Here is a 19,692-nt window from a genome sequence, read left to right as displayed (position 1 = left end):
ATTCTTTTGAGAAGGGAGGATGGAATTATATATGAATTAGGACTTTTCATTGGCTATGCTATTAGTTTTGTGCTGCTTTAAGTTTAGGGGATTTTAATTATCTAATAGAATGTATTGAGAATGGGAATTTTGTTCCATTGTGAGTGTGGAAGTGACATTATTGGTTTTAGTACCGTTTCCTGAAAGTTCAGTCTGTGCAATCTTCACCAGCTGCAAAGTGACTAGAAGCACATTTTGTTTAACTGCTAATATAGGCATTTAATCTTTGCCGCTAGTTTTTCCAGCTGTGTTCCTTGGAAGTGCATGAGGACACCATCTGGCAGTAATGAGGTATAACTCTACCAGATGGAACTAACCACATCGGCTGGAGAGATGTTCCTTCCTCTCCTCATGTCACCTGCATCACTAGGGAAGTGTCTTCAAAACAGAGGACAATCATCCCAGCAAAACCTAGGTCCTCAGTGGATGTATTTCAGAGGCCAGTAAGGGTCAACAGAAACACCATTTATTCTGTTGTGGAACAATGGCAGATTGTTTTATATGTTTTTGTGTGTTTGTCTGAATGTTTTAGAAGAACAGCAGAACTAAGTCTGAGATATAAACTCTGTACTTGCTTGGGTTTACCGTTGTGTATATATTTACTAGACTATATTTTCCTACGCTTTTAAAACTGGGCTCTGCATGTTTAATCCATGTTTAACTAGTAAATAGATAAAACTTGAACATATTAAAATCTTATGTTTTGGAAAAGAAAATGGGTGAGTACTTCTGACTGACAGCTGCTTTGTAGTAGCAACTTCTCCTCTTACTGAGAGGGAAATGGAAGACTTACATAGAAGCAAGGCTGATGGCAGTAGTGAAGAATACTGAATAACTTTGAACTGGTGCAATAAAACGTGGATGCTGTAATGAACTGCAGAGTAATAGAACTGCTAATAAATCAAGCCTCAATTCTTCTGGATAGTTTTGCAGTTTCTCACAGTTTCTTGCATCTAAACAGATAAGCAGCTGTGGTTCTCCCTCCATGCTGGGAAATGAAATGACTTGTCACAAAAGCAGTGTTGGAACATCTGAGTGCACTGGAATATTTTTCTGGAAGAATCTGTTTTTACAGCATTAACACCAGTAACTTCTCTGAGCTTACTATCTGCTTTCTGAGAAGCTGAACATAATCTGTAAGATTATATCTCAGGCATGTAGTAAGGCAGTAAAATACACAAGTAAAAAATTGTCATCTGAACTCTTACCAGGCTTCAGCTACTGTAATGTTTCATCTTTTTTCCAGGTTACAATCCATGTTTTAAATGATAGTTCAACTTAATTTTTTTCCTCATACATGCAGTACTTAGCATTGCTGTAGATTTACTAGAAGGTATAAAACCCATTCATAGACTCGCAAAACAAAGAGAAGGCTCCCCGACGTGTCCTGCTGCTGAAAGACCCATCAGGGTTGAATCTGCAGGACTCACTGCAGATGTTTACGGGAGAGTGAATGACAGGATATGGGATTCCACAGGAGTATCAGCAGGGACCAGTGACCTACCTACAAAAACTGCCAGAGGAAAATTAAGCTGATCCTAGGTGAACTGTAAAACAATGATTTATGGGACAGTTTCTATTTTGATAATTTGAATTAATGTAAGTCATATTTAGTGTTTTCCTACTGTTATTTCATAGGAGTATAATTACCAGAGGCAAAATTTGTGCCTCTGGTTGAACTATTATTTATGTGTTTTTATACTGACAGGTTTTGGTTCTATGAAAAGGATGTGTGAGGCAGATCCATTGTACTCTGTGAAGCTATTGCAAGCTCATCACATCCAGCCTATAATGTCTTTGAAAAGACAGTCTCTGTGTACTCCAGAGGCACTCTTGTAAAAAAATTTATTAATTAGCCCTAGCATGTTTATATCAACATCAGTTCTGGCCTTTGATTTGTACAAATAGTGCAATTTTTGTGTCTACCAGCTGATTTAAGTAGTAACAATAAAAATGCCTATTAAAAAGCTATAGGTACTGTGACAATTTTACAACAATCTAATGCCAGCAGCACTAAAAACAAACCAACCAACCAAAACCCAAACCACATTCAACAGAAAGAAATTAACTTAAAAAAATTTAGCCATTTGGTAAATAGGCTAGGAAATTGTTTCTGTTCAGCTTATGTCTGGGAACAAGCCTTCAACCACCACACAAATTCTGGTAATTGCAAGAGAATTAATTGAAATGACTCAGTGTTACCAGGCTGTTGAGAGAAATTTTGAAAATGCAGGCGTGAAATCTTGATGTGAGGGTTTTTTTACTTAAACTGAATTTATGTGTTGAATAGGTTGAGTAAATCACTGCATCTAATTTGTTTCTGAATAGTGGTGATCTTCTGTGGAAGGATGTGTTACTCCTGGATCTGTTATGAGCATGAATGATGGTCTCAATACTTGCTTCCCTGATTTCTGAGCCCCTCAAGCCTCTTGTTGCTGTATAATGTGCATGGATGACATACACTAAATTTGAGACTGTCAGGCCCCCAGGTGGCCATGCTATCCCCAATCTTTTATCAATGATTTATGTGTAAACTATTCAGGATATCTATGCTGGTTAAAGATAAGAAAGCTCCTGAAGTTTGTTTTTTCTTTAACGATGTCTGGCTTTGAACGTTTGATCCAGCTGATGAACTGGTAGATAAAAGTCTTTATGCCAAATTTGTACTGGGATTGCCTTTGAAGAGTAAATCAAATCATAAGCCTGTAAAAGAAACTAACAATTATTAAAAATATTTTGAACAGAGGGTACTTCATAAAACAAATAATGTGCAAGTATCTGTTGGAACTGGAGGCAGATTTTGGGCTATTGATTATCTTGGTTGGCATATGGTGAAGCATGATTAACATGCAACAGCATCCCAGCAGGTACTTTGAACTGATCTTGGCTAATGTTATACATATAATCTGTGAAGTGAGCGTCACCTAAATTTCTTCCACTGCTCAGTACACTGTCTTTAAAATTATTTTATATTATTCTTTTTAGATTACTATAACATTTAGGCTTTTCTAGGCCAGTATTAAGGCAGCCCTCCTTAGTTGCTCTTTCGGTTACAGATACCAGCAGATGGTTTTTCAACCACAGAAGCAGTAATGTGGGACAGCTTAAAAATTCTCACATCGCTTTTGGATTGAACTAGTCTTGCCACCAATCAAACCACAATGTCCTGAAGTGCAGATAACTTTGCTTTTTAGATGATAGGGACTAGTTGAGAAATTTTATTTTTAAACAGGTGGTTCTATATACAGAGAATTCTTTTTGAAACTTATTGCATTACACAAGACTAAGATGAATGGTATTCAACATGGTGCTTTTTCTAAATGCAGAGTGTTAAAGACACATAAAAATAAGAATTTTAATTTGTGTTTTTTCTCGAAGACATTTTAATATTTTTTTTTCATGGGATTTACTTTTTTGCCTTTCTTCCACATCCCATTATTCTTCCTCTCCTCCCCAATCAAGTGTTAATGAGGAATTTGGCAGGTTTGGGGTTTTTTTCTTTTTTTTGAAAAAAGGCAGTGAGGATAAACAGACCTCACAGGCTCCTCATTCAGCTCAGCAGGGCACTAGACCTTAGCTATTCTTCATTTCACAGTGTAGATGATCAGTTCTGGGTGACCACTTTCAAAGGGCAGAGAGTTTTTGAAGGTGCTCGGCAGGATGATAAATTGTCGTGTCTGTCATCCTGTCTCTTGCAGAAATGCAGCAGGGGTCTCTTCTGCAGGAACTTGGAAAGAAAAAGATAGATGGTGACACTTGGCCGGCTGGATGCCGCCTGTTTCAGTGGAATCTGTTCGAGGGTCTGCTAAATACTACCTGAATTGACATTTTTTCTAAGAATGGGTGGGAGAGTTGGTTATTATAACAAAAACCTCCAAAGCATAATCCTAATGAGATCTTAAAGATGTCTTGATGGCATCTTTTTAAAATTTTGGCTTTGTTTTTGAATATTTCAGTTATATGCTGAATATATGTATTCGTACCACAGGTTAAGAAGCCTGGGAAAGTATATATTTCTGCTTTCCTGAGCTACATGCTGTAATTAACCTCAGCAGGTCACCATAAGTTGATTTTGGCGAATTCAGATCAATTGGTATTTCTGAAGTGCAGTTACCTTTTTGTTTGGGCTCAGTGTTTGTTAAATGCACCTTCCCTTCATGTGTCTTTTGTTTCTTACAAATTTTTAAGAGATTGTAATGATTTACATGAAATATCTTATTATCTTTCTGAATTTTCAATATTAAAATTCTGTATTTTATTTTATCACATGCTTAAGGTTAGCCCATGTGGTTTTGTCCATCTTTTCTCTGATTGTAACTTGTTGGCTGGGAACAGCTGATGTCATTCATGATAGTGATATTGTAAAGTGAAAAAATCTTCAAAGCAAATGAGAATTTTACTCTAGTTTAAAGCAAACTCATTTTTTGACATTTTGTTATTTATATTGTCCATTTGTGATGTTAAAGTCTATTTGAAAAATGTGACTGGGCTTCTCTTGCCTATTCCACCTTTAGTGTTAAATACATCAAAGAAATACTTTAATCCAAATTTAAGCGCCCCTTTGCCTTTACACCTATATGTAGATTTTGGTTAAATGGTATTTTAAAAATAAACATACACAGAGATGTAAACTCTACCTAGTGATATCTCATTTAAAGATGATATTGGTAACTACAGCACAAAAAGTTTGTCTGTTGCAAAATAAATATGAACAGATTTGACAAAATGTGTTATTATAAAATTACCACGCTGTCTTTATGGAAAGATCAAATCAAGAGTTGTTAAGATTGTATTGCTGGTGCAGAGGCTGCAGAGGGAGCTAACGATCTGATGTGAAAAACAGTCCTGTTTGTCATGAAGAAATGTCAGGGGTTTGTGTTGCTGTTTATATCATGAGAGAGGCCACGTCAAATCTCAGCTAAAGTGAGAAAGAGGAGAGCGTATTTTGAGAAGGGATAATATTATGGTATTTTAGGGTAAGGAAAAAAGAAAGAAACAAGATCAGCACAGTTACATAACATCTGTCTAGACCTTCTGAAAATCTTAATAGAAAGAAATAGGTTCATGACAAGAGGAAAATGTCCTAATATCCACATCAATACTGGGGTGAAGTTTAGCTGAGAAGCTCATACGTACTAGTAGCAAGGACCTTGCAAGTTGTCATTGTATGGAAGGGATTTGTAGCAAACAGCATTAGGAAGGAGCAGGCTGTAGAGAAGCCGTGCAGCCATCCCAGTGGTTTGCACTCCTCACCACCTGTGGGTACCCCATGCCGTCACCATGTGCAGAAAGCTTGAGGCCCCTTTCTAGCTCATTTCTCTAGTGATTTTTCACTTGGATCAAGGCAATTGTATTGTTAACAGAGCTGAGAGAAGCAGCAAACTGCAATATGGGTACCCAGAGACAGGCCCAGAGAAAGGGAAATAGGGACACCCTTCCACCTAGGAACAGTGACGCTCTCGGAAAGCCAGAGCCAGCTTTCAAGAAAACATGTAGAAGCAGAAGCTGCAAGTCAAAGGTATTAGTAACAGACGCTGTTGTTTCACAGTGTATTTGCATGTGCTTTGATTGCCCAGCTTCATTACAGCCATTACAGAATTTATTTCATTACAGAAATAAATGTTGGTTTCTGTGAACCTCGTGCTGTTTTTTTAAACTAATCTTTACTGTAGACTGAAAGCACTTTCAATATGTTAAATAATGCTATTAAATCTATGTAGCTGTGAAGGTGTGATTTTCTTACAGGTAGAAATGAGATATTTATCCTACTCCCACTGATTTCTATTACAAACTTCAGTTTCAGGCTGTTGGAAGCAAGAATGGCAGATATGTGACTGATTTGAGTGCAGTCTGGGCAAAGATTGAGGGAAGTTCACAGAGCTGGAGAAAAGATGGGCTTCCAGGCATCCAGCCCATTCATCACTGCGCTAATTGCAGCAGACAAGTTTTGAACCAAACTTGCAGAAGAACCAACTTATCTCACTATCTGTCGAACTCTGCAAATCCATATTTTTTTTTCTGGAGTCTAATTATCCCTTTTCTCTTTGTGCAGATCCTAGAAGGAAGTATCATGTGAGGCTGCTGGCATATAACAACATGGAAGAAGGTTATCAGGCAGACCAAACTGTCAGCACTCCAGGATGTGTCTGTAAGTGTTGTAGGTGCATGAAGAATTTATTAAGAGCTGAGCTGTTGCACCATCCCAACAGCTCTGTGTTTTTAACCTATAAATAATCAATTAATTCAGTGTAAAATAGAGAACCAGAAAGATCATATCTCTGACAAATACTTTCCTAGTCATTCGGCAACTCGATCTCCTGTGTTCATGAACTGCAGCTGGGGAAACAAAGTAGCCACCAAGCACATTTTCCTCCCCTATTGGGTTGTCTGCATCGTCTAACCAGTGATGTATCGTGTATCTTATGACAGACTTCTCTCTCATAAGATTTATCTCCCTTGTACGTGTTTGTAGTTTTGACTGGTTTTGACTAAACAAGTGGGCCTACAGAAGGAATATATGACATGTATTGGGTTAGGAGGGATCTTTAATACCTTGCGCCAGATTTCTGGGTCTGAATACCAGGTAGTGCTGGGCAGGGACAGATTTGAATCTAAACCTCTGGGCTCAGACCTATCTCTTAATCTTGACAGTATCTGTATACAGTTTGTTAAATAATCCATGCTCCTTTTTTTTTTTTAAACAGCTGTCCGTGATCGCATGGTGCCACCGCCGCCACCCCCGCACCACCTCTATGCCAAAGCTAACACTTCATCTTCTATCTACCTTCACTGGGGAAAGCCCGCCTTTACATCTGCGCAAGTCATTAACTATACGATCCGCTGCAACCCAGTGGGGCTGCAGAATGCTTCTCTGGTTCTCTACCTTCAAACGTGAGTGTAGCACTAATAATGAGTCTTGGTTTCCCATTTACAGATCCTTCCGATATCTACTCTTCCTGCCCTCTCTTAGTTGCCTTTTGCTGTAACAACTTTTATCTCCCTTAGAGGACTGTGTGTTTTGCCCAGTGACTGCTAGTTCTGTTTCTTGGGTTATTTATGTTGTGTTCATAGAATGGCTTCATTTTCTACCTGTGTTGAATCCCTGGACAAGTTCTTGAATTTTTAATGGCTTTCTAGCTGTCTAAGTTGAATTTAATCTTAAGCTCTTCTTCCATCAAACAAAAGAGCTTACCTGTTTTATAGATCGCATTTTTGGGCTAGGATGGGACTTGATCCAGTGTCTAAATTTAAGACTGGAAACAAGAATTTTTGATTTTTGAGAGGTTGAGCACGTTATTGTGGGAATGCCACGTTCCTGAGTGTGTGGCGCTCTGCCAGGAGAAAGCTGAGTGGGAACTACAGCTTGCTTTTCAGAGAAGCAAGACATGAGCCACAGAATGGTAGAACACAGAAGAAATTCTGCCTGGGTGTTGGGATTCAACTCTCTGCCCAGGTGGTACTGGGAGTAGAAGACTTTGCTCCCTTGCAACTGCCTGTGCTGGGGGCCATGGTGCTGTTGAGGGAATCCATGTGTGTATAGCTCCCTCAATACTTGGGTTTACTCAAGCCTTCTAAATAAGAAAAATGCTGTCTTAAAAGATAGTTTCCATCCTAATATTGATGGTTTTCTCTTCATAGAACACCTCTCCTGCTGTATAACTCCTGACTTAATGATTAGACACAGTGTAATCACCATGTAAAATTCTTAGCGTGCAATATGGAGCATAGCAATGAATGCTGCTTTTTGTGATATGATGAAACCATTGCTAATATTGGTGACTGCCTTTGCAATATGGAAGATGAAAATACTAAATGAGATTTAATAAAGCAGTATCTGTAGACTAATGCTATTTTAAACTGAGATTTGATCTTGACTTGGGTATTATCACCTGGAATTTCCCTGTGCCCCCAGAATCAAAACAAAGCAGAATGTCTACAATTAACTTTGTGATTAAATAGTAAATTGCAATATTACAATTCATATAATCAATTTTTGCAATTAATAAATTGCCAAATATGACTAGAAGTGAGCAGGGAACATTCATATTCTACAGAGAGCCTCTAAACATGAGGTGATGGAGGCCAGCAGTGGAAGTTGTGCATATATATTGTCTGTTCTGGGGACCGAGAATCAGATCCAGGAAAAGCTAATGCAGCCAACAGCATACACCTTTTCAGCTGTGGTGCTGGCTGTGGTTTAAGTGTTACTCCATCTTGAAGTGTAGTGTCCTATGGACAAATGTGGAAAGAGCTGAGTTTAAGATACCTACTGGTGATCTGGGAAATAATATTCTTGGACTTGCTTGTGCGTCAGTTTCCCAAATAACCTTTATAAAAACTTGAGCTCAAGTCAACTGACAGCAGATATAATATCCTCCCAAGTGCTCCAGTGTTCGTACAATTACATTTTCAGATAGACAGTGTGGATTGACCACATGTCTGGACTTGAACTGTTTTGTCTTGTGTTGAACTGACAATGAGAATCTACACACAATGACTAAGAGATGTAATTTGAATTTTGGGATCTTCAAGTCAACTGCTGCTGTTAAATTAATTTTATTCCTTCATCTGTACAGGTCAGAGACTCACATGTTAGTTCAAGGTCTTGAGCCAAAAACCATGTATGAATTTGCAGTTCGGCTGCATGTGGACCAGCTTTCCAGTCCCTGGAGTCCGGTAGTCTACCATACAACCCTTCCAGAAGGTAGGGTACCAGGAGAGGACCACGTGGTTCTAAAAAAAAGCTCTGTAAACCAAATGGCCTGAAAAATGTTTATTAATTTTAACTGTTTGTAGGAGACAGAAATACTTTCCTCTGAGATACAGATATTGCTGCTTTTGGTGAGAGAAAAATACTGTCAGGAAAATCCATGTTTTGGAACTGTGAAATTCTTTTTCAAAATCTACCCAAAATCAGCAATGCCTTTTATGTAAAATGTGATATACTTACACCATTAGCAACCACTGAATGAAATTAACTTGAATAAGAATTTTAAAATACATATTGAAAAGACAGGACGGATTCATAGATATTATGGAAACATATTTTAAACCCCAGAAATTTTAGAAACCATAAGAATATTAAACATATCCTGCCCTAGCTGCTGGTTTGCTTTTTTGTCAGCTTGGTCAGTGAAAATCAAAACCTTCAGTTTCATGTTCTCAGCATTGCAATCTTTGGGATGTACCTGTTTGCAGGGTAATTATGCGATTTTTTTGTCAGTAGCAGTTTCCTTCTGGAGTTGAAGGAAAAAGATGAAATTTGCTTTTACAAGATCTAAGCTATTCACCAGATCAGAGTTAACAGGAGAGTTTCTCTTGAGGAGCAGTGAGCATGTGTTTGTTTATATGTTGTTTATCTGGGATGTAGCAGTAGTCATTAAGTCTGCTCATCAGTTTCTTTCTGAGCAATTTAATTGCATGTAAATTAGGTTATCCTAATAGCATTGTGTTACTGTTCTCACAGCACCATCTGGCCCTCCAGTAGGAGTGAAGGTGACTTTGATAGAGGATGATACAGCTTTGGTTTCCTGGAAGCCACCTGATGGTCCTGAAACAGTTGTTACACGATATACCATCCTCTACGCATCCAGGAAGTCTTGGATCGCTGGGGAATGGCAGGTGTTACACAGAGAAGGTAAATGAAAATTATAAACTCATGAACCAGACAATGATGCTACTTATAAGATGCTTTGCTACTTTCAGCTCCCTTGGACTACAAGAAGAAAGAAATCAATACAAATTTTCACATAAAAGTTACAATTAGTTTAGAAATATTCCCATGGTTGTGATGAAAATGTATTAAAAAACAATTAATACTTAGAAGGTGAGAGGAGAGGGGCTGTCTGTGTTTTTTGGAGCTCAGTGTGTGCATGTGAACCAAAATGTCTCATAAATCAATTATATCCATTTTAGTTCTATTGCAACCATGATTGTGATGGTTTTATTTTGTAAATGCATTCTTTCAAATCTGAAGTCTCTAAGATGCCTCGCTCTCCAGAAATAAGTTTATAAACGTATCTGTGTAGGTTTCTATGTTTATTTTGATCACTGCCCATCCAGTTAGCTCAGTTTGCTTAATGATCTTTCCTCTACCCCCAGTAAATTGCTCTGCATATTCAATTTAACTCTCTGGCTCTACTCTGCTGCTGAGCCCCAGCTAGCTAATCTAGCAGTAACTCAGGTAGGGTGATAGCAACTGCAGTCACATCTTTGTGATTAGATGCAAATAACCCTATGTTTTTATAGGCACTTTCCAGAATAATACTATGATTTGAAGAGGTGCATCAAGAACAGCTTTATACTATAGCCAGGAAAAAGGAAAAAGGCATTTATGGTTCAGTTGGTATTCAAAATAGAGAGAGGCAGTTCAGAATAGATAATGTTCTAAACATATATTAAACTAGAGAGGGAAGCTCAGTGTTGCAGAGAAAAGTCATGTACTTGAGTAGCTTATTTAAGAGGATTGCCCAGGAAGAGTTACTATTTTGTTGTTCTGAGTTATTTCGTGGCTGAGAGCTTGGTTGTCAACAGAGTGAGGCTTTACATTTTATGTGTAGTAGAAAATTAATAAATCTTAATGCGTGCACTCGCAGTGGACAATTTGCTCTACCATCAGTGAGAGTGAACTGTTTTAGTTCAAACATGGTGGTTGTTCGTGCTGCTTCTGAAGAGAGGACCAAGGACCAACAGCCATCTTGAAAGGTGCCAGTGCCACTTGGTCTTTGCTGGAGCAGAATGGTATTTGTTGGACTGGCCTCAAATAGAATGGTCAACTGTGATGAAGTGACTACTCATCTTAAGAAAAATATGTGAAAAATAACTGGTCTGAAATATCAATGAGCTCTAACTATAGGGGAAAGTTGGAGCCCATGGTTTTTTCACTATTAGAACCGTTGAAAGAACCAGTGGTATAAAGATGTCCCATTAAATTGTTGAAAGAAACAGTGATGTAAAGTTGTAATATTAAAGGACAAATTTAATATTAATTTTTACTCACTAAAAACCCAGCAGATTTAAATACACAGAGGGCTTATATATGAAGAATACATCTTGACATTTTGCTGATGAAACACTGTATTTGTTGTATGTGGCTGAATTGCTTTCAGGTATATACTTAAACTCAGCCATGACTGTGAAACTGAACCGTGTCTCAAATAGTATTTTACCATAGATATTTTGGATGAAGGGCTGGCAATGACAGTAAACGTTTTCATGCATTCCCAAGTGAAAGTGTTGGAGGGAATGAGCAAATGGACAGCTGTAAATCTCAGTGTATTACTATGTCCATTAATGTTAGAGTCACTAATTTTGTATTTTGACAGAAATATTAGGGTTTGAGATATGGCATAGAATTTGGGCATCCTGACACATTAGGACAGTCTGTAATGCTTTTAGTTAAAGTAGAAATGAAAAGACCTGTGAAAGAAAATGAGTAGGTAGATGTAAAATTGGGCAAATACTGTGATAGTCCCATGACAGTCCTTTGATAGGTAATTTGAGGTAGAAGCAGGGTTTGGGGGTTTTAATGCATTTATTCCAATAAGATCAGCTAACCCTATGCAATAAATCGCCTTCTCTTGCTTGATACTAAACTTGTACAGAAGATTTCTGAAATCTTAACCCCATTCCTTTCCCATACCTCCAAAGACACCCCCCCAATAAAAACAAACAAACAAAATGAAACAAAACAAACACCACCAGCAGCAAACCAAGGCAAAAAAACCCCCACAAACTGATCCTACCCCCACCTGTAAAAGCCCTAGCATGGGCTTTAGCTTATGCATGAAAGTTTCTACCAATCCACCAACCTAAAAAACTAAACCCTGTAATTTGACTGAACTTGTAATAGCCATGGCAGAATTAGAAAATGCTTGTTGCTGATTTGTGATGTATCTTCCAGCCACCGCCCCCCTTTTCCCTAGTTCTCTTCATGTGGATCAGAAGTTACAGCCTTTACACACTTGGTGTGCAGTAAATCAGTACAAAGTGCTTACTTGGCTTTAGCAATGCAGCAGATTTGAAAGGAACTGGTGGGAAAGAGCCTGTAATATTGGAAGCTGACCTTTCACCCTTGCTGGTGCTAAGCATTACAGCTCCTTTGGTTACAGATACCTCACATTTTACTTCAAATGGGTGTTTTTTATGGAAGAGCTGAAATAGCTTTTGAAGTAGCTTCCCTTTTGCCATATGTATAATATTTTCTGTGAACACGACCCTATATTTTGTACACTCCCATGATACTATAAATTCTGACTTCTGAAACTGATTTGAAAGGTTGAAATTTAGACTTAAATCTGAGAAAGTGAATGGAATATGCGAAAGAGAACAAGGGACAGATTTGGTCCTGTAACTGCCACTATTTAGGGAAAAGAAAGGCAGTAGATTTCTGAGGTAGTAACAAATACAGACATCTTAGAAAGGAATTGAATTTTAAGCAACAGTCTACAGTCCTTGGACAGGCAAAGCTCTCATTGACTTTAATAGGAGTTTTGCCTATAGAAGGATGATGCCAGTGAATTCTATTTATGTTCTTAATCTGTTTTTCCTGCCTTCAGGGACTTTAGGAAATGAATCCTTAGCATGTGAGAAAGACATTTTTCTGTAATATTTTTAGTAGCACAGCTTAGATGCACAGTAATCAAGGAAGCCTATGCCCATCTTAATAGGGTTTAATTTTATTTTTAAAGTGCTATAATGTGCTGTTCCCAATCTGTCCTGTTCATTTAACCAACTAGACTGAAATCTGATAAACTGAACCTGAATTATTTTGTTATGACAATTTTCATTCACATTCATGTTACAGTTGTATGTAGGAGAGGGGCGTAGATTAGCATGTGAGAGAGGTCTAACATTTTCTCTGCCTGGAAGTCTGTTTAATGTTTGGAGCATCTCCTCACAGGTGCAATCACAACATAAAAGCTGAAATGCAGCTAGTGCTAGATTTAGGTTTAGTGTGCTGTATATCGTAGCAAATACTTTACTCTTGGTTTTGAACTATATTGGCACCTCACAGCGTGCTGTGTTCAGGCAATATGGAGAGAAAAGACAAAAGGGATGAGCAGGCAACCCCAGTGTTTGATCTGTACCCCATATATGCAGGTTAGAATGTACAGAAGTGATTGCAGTCCTCAAACAAGATTTAGAGATGGTATTGGAAAGAAAGTGTAGGCCCTAATGTCTAAATCCCACAGATTTTGTATAACTGGAACTGTGTATCTAATATTTTCACAGGAGCAATGACCATGGCTTTGCTGGAAAACCTTGTAGCAGGAAATGTCTACTTGGTCAAAATAGCAGCTTCCAATGAAGTGGGAGAAGGACCCTTCTCAAATGCGGTAGAACTTGCTGTCCTGCCAAAGGAGACATCGGAGTCTAATCAGAGACCTAAACGCTTGGATTCGGGAGCTTCCACAAGTCAGTAGCAATGTTTTGATTACTGCTGTCACAAGTATGAGGAAAAAAGATCCTTGTTTGTTTTAGCTTATTAAGCTTTCTGAGTAAACCATTCTGCTTTATGTGGGGCAATCCTTACAGAACTGGTTTAAGTCTTTTGCTCAGAAGATGGAAGTTTGACTTTCAAATGAGCATATGTAACTGATTTGAATTTTACATCGTATCAACTTTGCAGCCACTCTTTTAAGGCACTTCCTTTAAGTCCTTTATTTGGCTTGACATACCAGTAGCATTGGGTCAGTTAGAACCAGACAGCCCAGCAGGGAAATGGCATCTCAAATCTATTGAAATATGCTGGTTCCTGGTGTTCCAGCAACCCATATAAACCTGTCAGGCAGTGATATACCAGCATACTTTTTCACCAAAGAAGTCAGCCCCACCTGCAGCTCTTTGGGAAACACTATGTGCTACCTTGTGGAAATTAAGGTAACAACAGTAGTTTCTCCATGTAAGAATGGAGGAACACATTATCTTTGTCTGATGTAGAAGAGAATTTATCTTGATGACTTGTTACAGATTTTAAATTTGGGGAGACAAGAGCTAGTAGTTTTTCGGGTACGTGAACCTTTTAACCTTTCCTTGTTGCTATACATTTAATCATGATTGAAACACGGGGATTTTTCTTGCTTAGGTTTTCTCCCTCCCTGGTATACAGCTGTATTTTAGGCCTGAATAAGCAAACAGAGTCACACCCTCAGGATTATGTTAACAGACATATGATATCAAAGCATAAACCAAAGTGAACCCTCCTAGGTAACAGTGGCTAGACTTCTCCGAGCCTTTTCCCTTTGTTGTCTAGTAGCACCCTGTAAGGAAGGGGTTAGAAAGAGCTCTTCTGCTCCATGTTGTGGGTCACCAAAGCGGCTGTGGTGTGAGGCAGTCTTTCCCATCCCATACCATAACTGCATACTCTCCTGTTTGGTCTACAAGTTTTATTTTCGGAAATGTCAAAATGTATGAGAGATAAGGTCTGGAAATCTCATTAAAAGGAAGCATTTGCCTCTGTGGTTGTGACTGTAACCCTATTAATTTCCTGACAGGGAGCAGCAGGTAACTCTTTGTATTTACTGAGCCTTTCTATGTTCTTTTTTGCTATAGCTTATTCTGACTATTACCATCTGGACCAGAAATCAATGACTGGCATTGTTGTTGGGGTTTGCATAGCCTTGACCTGCATCCTTCTCTGCATCCTGATCTTAATTTATCGCAGTAAAGCCAGGTATGTTTATGTTCTTCAAGACTGAGCACTGATTCTTGGGACATGCCTTCTTCTCCAAGAGTGCTAAGTTCTCTGAAGTATTCTGTCTCTTCACCTATTCCCACCAGCAGTGAAAACAAAGCACTTTATTGGCTCTTCTTACTCTACCCGAGTCCCTTCTCCAGTGAAAAGAAGGAAGAACCCACAGAGTGAGTCAGTGGTGCTTTGACAACTAAGTATGAGGCATGTTTCCAAATGAAAAAAACCCTTTTGAGTCAGATAAGCATGCTGCTTTACATCATCTGCTCCTCCTGCTTAACCCTCCAGCCTGCCCAGACCTGATTTGCAAGGCTTTAATCCTCTGATGTTGCTGGACAAGGGGAACTCTGACATAAAGCAGTTCTATAATGCAGTTTCTCTGCAGTGGTGCAAGCCACCATCTGTCTGTCTTGATATCCACTGCTGTTGGGCAAAACTGGCCCAGTGACTCTGCCCATAAGTTTGGGATCAGAACAAATGTAAGTTTCATGAAATAATAAATTTTAAAACTGTCTGGAAGTATATTTTAGTAACAATGACATGTTAGCATACATGCAGAAAAAAAAACATGGATTGGGAGAGAGAGTCTCTGTGTAGCATGGTAGAAATGTCTTAATGTTATTACTGGTTACTTCCTCCAAGTAATAGTACTAATCATGACAATTCCTTTCTGCACATAAGCTTGTAGCCTACTGTATATGGTGAACTGGAAGCAGATGTTATTTTTATCACAAGCAATAACATTTAAGTTCCATGCGAGTTAGGAGTATCATATAATAAAATGTAAATGCCAAGAATATACCAATATTATTTGGTTAATAATAACTTTAAAGTTTATCCTTGATTTTTTAATATTTTCTTCCTGTGGGTCAATTTTATTCCTGTTTAACATTGTGCAGGAAAACATCTGCTCCTAAACCTGTGCAGCAAAGCACTGACCAGCTGTCACATACCAGCATCTCATTAGCCAGTGCTAATGAGGTGGAGAAGAGTACTGAAGGAATTGCAGAGAATGAAGAATCCTTATTGCCAATGATAGTGGGAAACAGCTTCATCGATGCTAAGGTACTGTGAGCTTTACTCACTCCCAAAACAGAAATCTTTCTTTAGAATTCATTGCTATAACATCTGAGTCCTTATCCAGAGTAAACTACATACACGGCAAATCCACGGTAGGATTTTCTAAATGGGACAAGCACAAGTTCGGCCATCCAGGGCCAAATTTTCAAGACTCATCTTAAAGTTCAGCTAGAGATCTGATTCAGTGCACTTGTCTTGCACTGTACTCTGCAGATTGCAGAGTTTGGCTTGGGCACAGTACCAAGCAATTAAAAGCTCCATAGACTTAGGGCTACTAGTTGACCTCTGCTAGTCCAAGGAGATAGTTGAGAGGGTCCTTGTCAGCACCTGGTTCAGTAAATGTCTGTGTACAATCCAGTCAAGTGTGACACTTAACAGATATTAAAGAAAATACTGTTTTTCTGCATATTTACTGGTAAGACAACGTTACCTTTAAAAACTCTTATTTGGTCAAATTATCAGTTGAACTAGATGGCAGGATGGATCAGTGGATGTGTAGAATCTTACAGTCCAGGAGTCCAGTGTGACAAAATCACACTAGCCCTACTTTCACATGCAGACACACTGATTTAAAGTGTATTCTGTACACACTGCACACTTGAGTGGAGCTGCTTCCTGAGGATACGTGCAAGAGCTGGGAGATGGAAATGGACCCCAGTACAGGCACAGACACTATGTCTGTGAATGGTCACATTCAAAGTAGTAGAGCAAGAGCAGTGGCTAGAATATTTTGCTATGTTTATGCAGCATTAGAGCTGTTGGGTCTGGCCTGTGGCATTGCCAGATTCAGTGGATCTGGTCTTGACTTGTCTTGAGCAATAGATGAATACCAGACCACAAAAATGTGACTGAGCACTGCGACTTAATTTGTCTTCCTTTTCAGTATGGAGCCAATATGTAGGAATAGAAAAAGATTTTCAAATATCGTAGAAATTTAGTTTGTTAAAATAAATGTCTGTGTGTCTCTCACTGTTGTAGGGGGGATCTGATCTGATTATTAATAGCTATGGGCCTGTCACAAAGGCTAACTGCAAGAAAAGGTGGCTGTTCTTCCAAGATACTAAGAAGGCAAAGACTGAGGAGGTAATTGCTCTGATGGGCAGAGATGCACAATCTTTACTGTAATACACTGGCAAAGGAAGATGCATAGTTGTCTGTTTATGGGAAAGCGTAGTTAGTAGTCTTAAGTTTTAATTGGATGGTTTTAGTTGTGTTAAGGTTGATGTTGTTCTATCTTGTACTGAAGTCTTATGGAAGTTTCATTGTCTGTCCCAAGTTGCCAGATACTGTAGCTCTTCAGAGTGAACTGGTTGGCTTCTTGCCAGTGCCCTTTTAGCTGTGAGCAAAAGGATTTCTGTGTACTTGATTTATGCATAGCATCTACAGTGACTTTGTATAAATATAAATACAGATTAATTATGTATTTATAAATAAAAATTAAAACAGTATCCTCCTACCCTGTCAGCTAAGACTTTGTTTGCTGAAGAGAAACCAAAAGAGGAAAATTAAATGATTTACCCAAATGATTTACTGAAGAAACTGAGAATCTGAGTAGAACTGTCTGGCTTCTGAAATTATTGTTCTGGACACATTTGCTGGTTGGATGAGAAAAATAACAGTTTAAAACTGAAGTGTTAAACCAAATCCTGAACATTATCATGCAAATTCACTCCTACAGGGCATCTAAGTAATGATTATTGAATTGTAACTCATATTGTGCTCTTATATGTTTAAGGAATAGAAAGTCTTGATATCCATGTTGTGAATTCATATTCCAAAATATTTCCAGAAACAGCTGCATATTTCTGATGCCTCTATAAGCAAAATATTTGCTACCACTCTAGGAGTAATGCTCAAAGAATATGTTTGAAGGGAAGAGAGAGAGCTCTATCAAGTATGTTTTTAAAATACCATTGGGTCTCTCCAGTCAAACCATTCTTGATTAGCCATGCCTAGCAAGAAGGGATTATTTCATCTATTATGGAAAAGTATGAGCAAGACTTGAGATTGATTCTTTTTAACCTTCTATAGGAAAGTGCAGACTGTTTCAAGCCAATGCTGTTGTAGGAGACAGGAAATGCAGTAAAAATTCAAATTATGGCTGAGCTTTTCAGAGGCTGAACAACCTTTTTCTCTCTGCTTTTTATATAGCCTCAGAGAAGATTTGCCCGAGCGGTGTGTCTGTATCAGCCAGGCACCACTGTGCTGATCGGTGAGGATGGCTCCCCCAGCTCTCCTGGCCAGCAGTCCAATTTCCAGGTGCCTTTCAGTATTGCTGCTGATACAGAGCATTCGGCCAACAGTGAAGGAAGCCACGGGACTGGTGACTCTGGAAGATTTTCCCACGAATCCAATGATGAGATACACCTCTCCTCTGTGACAAGTGACACACCTCCCGCCACCAGTCCTTTCGTAAGCAGTGACTTGGTTACAAACATGATGAGCCCTGCCATAAGTAACTGCACAGAGTCTCCTCTGCCAGTCGCTGCTGACCAGATTCCTACCTCACCTCTTCAGATACACTCTGCGGTGCAAAACTGCCATCCTTAGGGCCACACCAGACATTCTAGAAGTGTATGTCTGTTCGAAGGACAATGAACAGGGAGCCAAAGTTCTATTGTGGAAAGCCTGACCAATGTAGCAGGTGATCCCGTATTTCTGTTGAATGTTTGTTTTGGTTGGTTTTGATTTTTTTTTGTTTTTTTAACTAATTTTGAATGTTCAATGGTCAACAAATGTGAAAGGACAGTGAAAATTTCTGACTAAAGTTAAAAATGTCACTGGAGCAAAGGGAAGGCTGTTGGCCCTTTTGCTGACTATCTACCTCAGTTTGCCGAGAGGTGAACTCTGAATGATGACTGCTTTACCTCATTTGTGTTCTAGTTGGTCTCAGCTATGGAACTGATGATACTTCCTAGTAGTGTTGTTTTATTTTGAGTTTCTTTTTTTTTTTTTAATTTTCAGTTGTGTGTAGAATATATGTGTGTTGTGTGTGCACCTGTGTGCACTCAGTGATCAGGGAGTTGTATAGGTAGGTGAACAAGATTGTTTAGCTGAAGCTCTGTCTTTAAAAAGAAGGAAACCTCAGAGTATAAAAAGTAATGATTTAATGTGGTTGACATAGAGGATGTTAAAAACTGAAAAACTGGAGTTGGTGCTTCCACATATACAGCCACATGAAATTTCTTGTACCTCTCATAACCCCAGTAAGCCTAGGACAGTGCCTTTCCCCCAGAAACTTGTACCAGCAACTGGTGACAGGATGTATGCTATATCCTTAGGGCTCTGGGACGTTCTTCACAGTGACAAATGTTGCCCCTTTATTGACAGTTAATGCTAAAAAGCATGGCAAAATGAAGAAGTGTTCAGCATTTCCAGTTTGGCTCTGCCCGAGAGTCACAGAATAGAGTATAATGCTGCATGTTCCAGTATCACAGTACTTCTGAGCAACGGTGCCTTGCATTATATATTATGAAATTACTGATTTGCCTTATGCTTTTTTAGTATTCATAAAGTTGCTCTGGAGTACAGAAGGATGCCTTAAATGCTTCTTAGATGTTCTAAATAAACTATATAATGAGTTTATAATTCATTTTTACCCAGCTTTGAGTGCTGATAAGCACTGCTAGCATCACAGTATGTCTCAGAGCTGTGGTTTGGATGCAACCCTGCTTCTTGCCTTCACCTAGTGTGCTGTTAGCCAGGAATTTTAGCTCAAGGAGTGACTTTACCCACATGCCAATCTAAAACTCTGATTAGGCTACCACGAGAAATAAAAAAGCCAGAGCTTTAGTTGAAGAGTCTGTTGAAAGAGGTGAGTACTGCTACTGCCTTGAAACCATGCAATTCCTGTTTTATACTACCTCCTTTAAAAGTTAGTC

General features: G+C 38.8%; 1 protein-coding gene across 1 annotated transcript in view; it reads left to right on the top strand.

Moving 5' to 3' along the window:
• Positions 1 to 19,010, top strand: part of PRTG (protogenin) — a gene marked incomplete at its 5' end in the record, with an annotated part of 80,875 nt that extends 61,865 nt beyond the window's left edge. The window contains 9 exons of the mRNA XM_080351230.1: positions 6,092 to 6,187; positions 6,744 to 6,930; positions 8,616 to 8,743; positions 9,506 to 9,676; positions 13,273 to 13,455; positions 14,593 to 14,713; positions 15,631 to 15,796; positions 16,790 to 16,894; positions 17,963 to 19,010. Coding sequence (XP_080207356.1) covers positions 6,092 to 6,187; positions 6,744 to 6,930; positions 8,616 to 8,743; positions 9,506 to 9,676; positions 13,273 to 13,455; positions 14,593 to 14,713; positions 15,631 to 15,796; positions 16,790 to 16,894; positions 17,963 to 18,361 — 1,556 coding nt within the window. The 3' untranslated portion in view covers positions 18,362 to 19,010. The remainder of the gene's footprint in view (positions 1 to 6,091; positions 6,188 to 6,743; positions 6,931 to 8,615; positions 8,744 to 9,505; positions 9,677 to 13,272; positions 13,456 to 14,592; positions 14,714 to 15,630; positions 15,797 to 16,789; positions 16,895 to 17,962) is intronic.
• Positions 19,011 to 19,692: the final 682 nt, after the last annotated feature.

This window comes from Nesoenas mayeri (assembly GCF_963082525.1).
Source record: "Nesoenas mayeri genome assembly, chromosome: 11".
NCBI classification, from domain to species: domain Eukaryota; kingdom Metazoa; phylum Chordata; class Aves; order Columbiformes; family Columbidae; genus Nesoenas; species Nesoenas mayeri.
The sequence above is the reverse complement of the archived record's forward strand: the minus strand, read 5'-3'. Positions and strand labels throughout refer to the sequence as shown.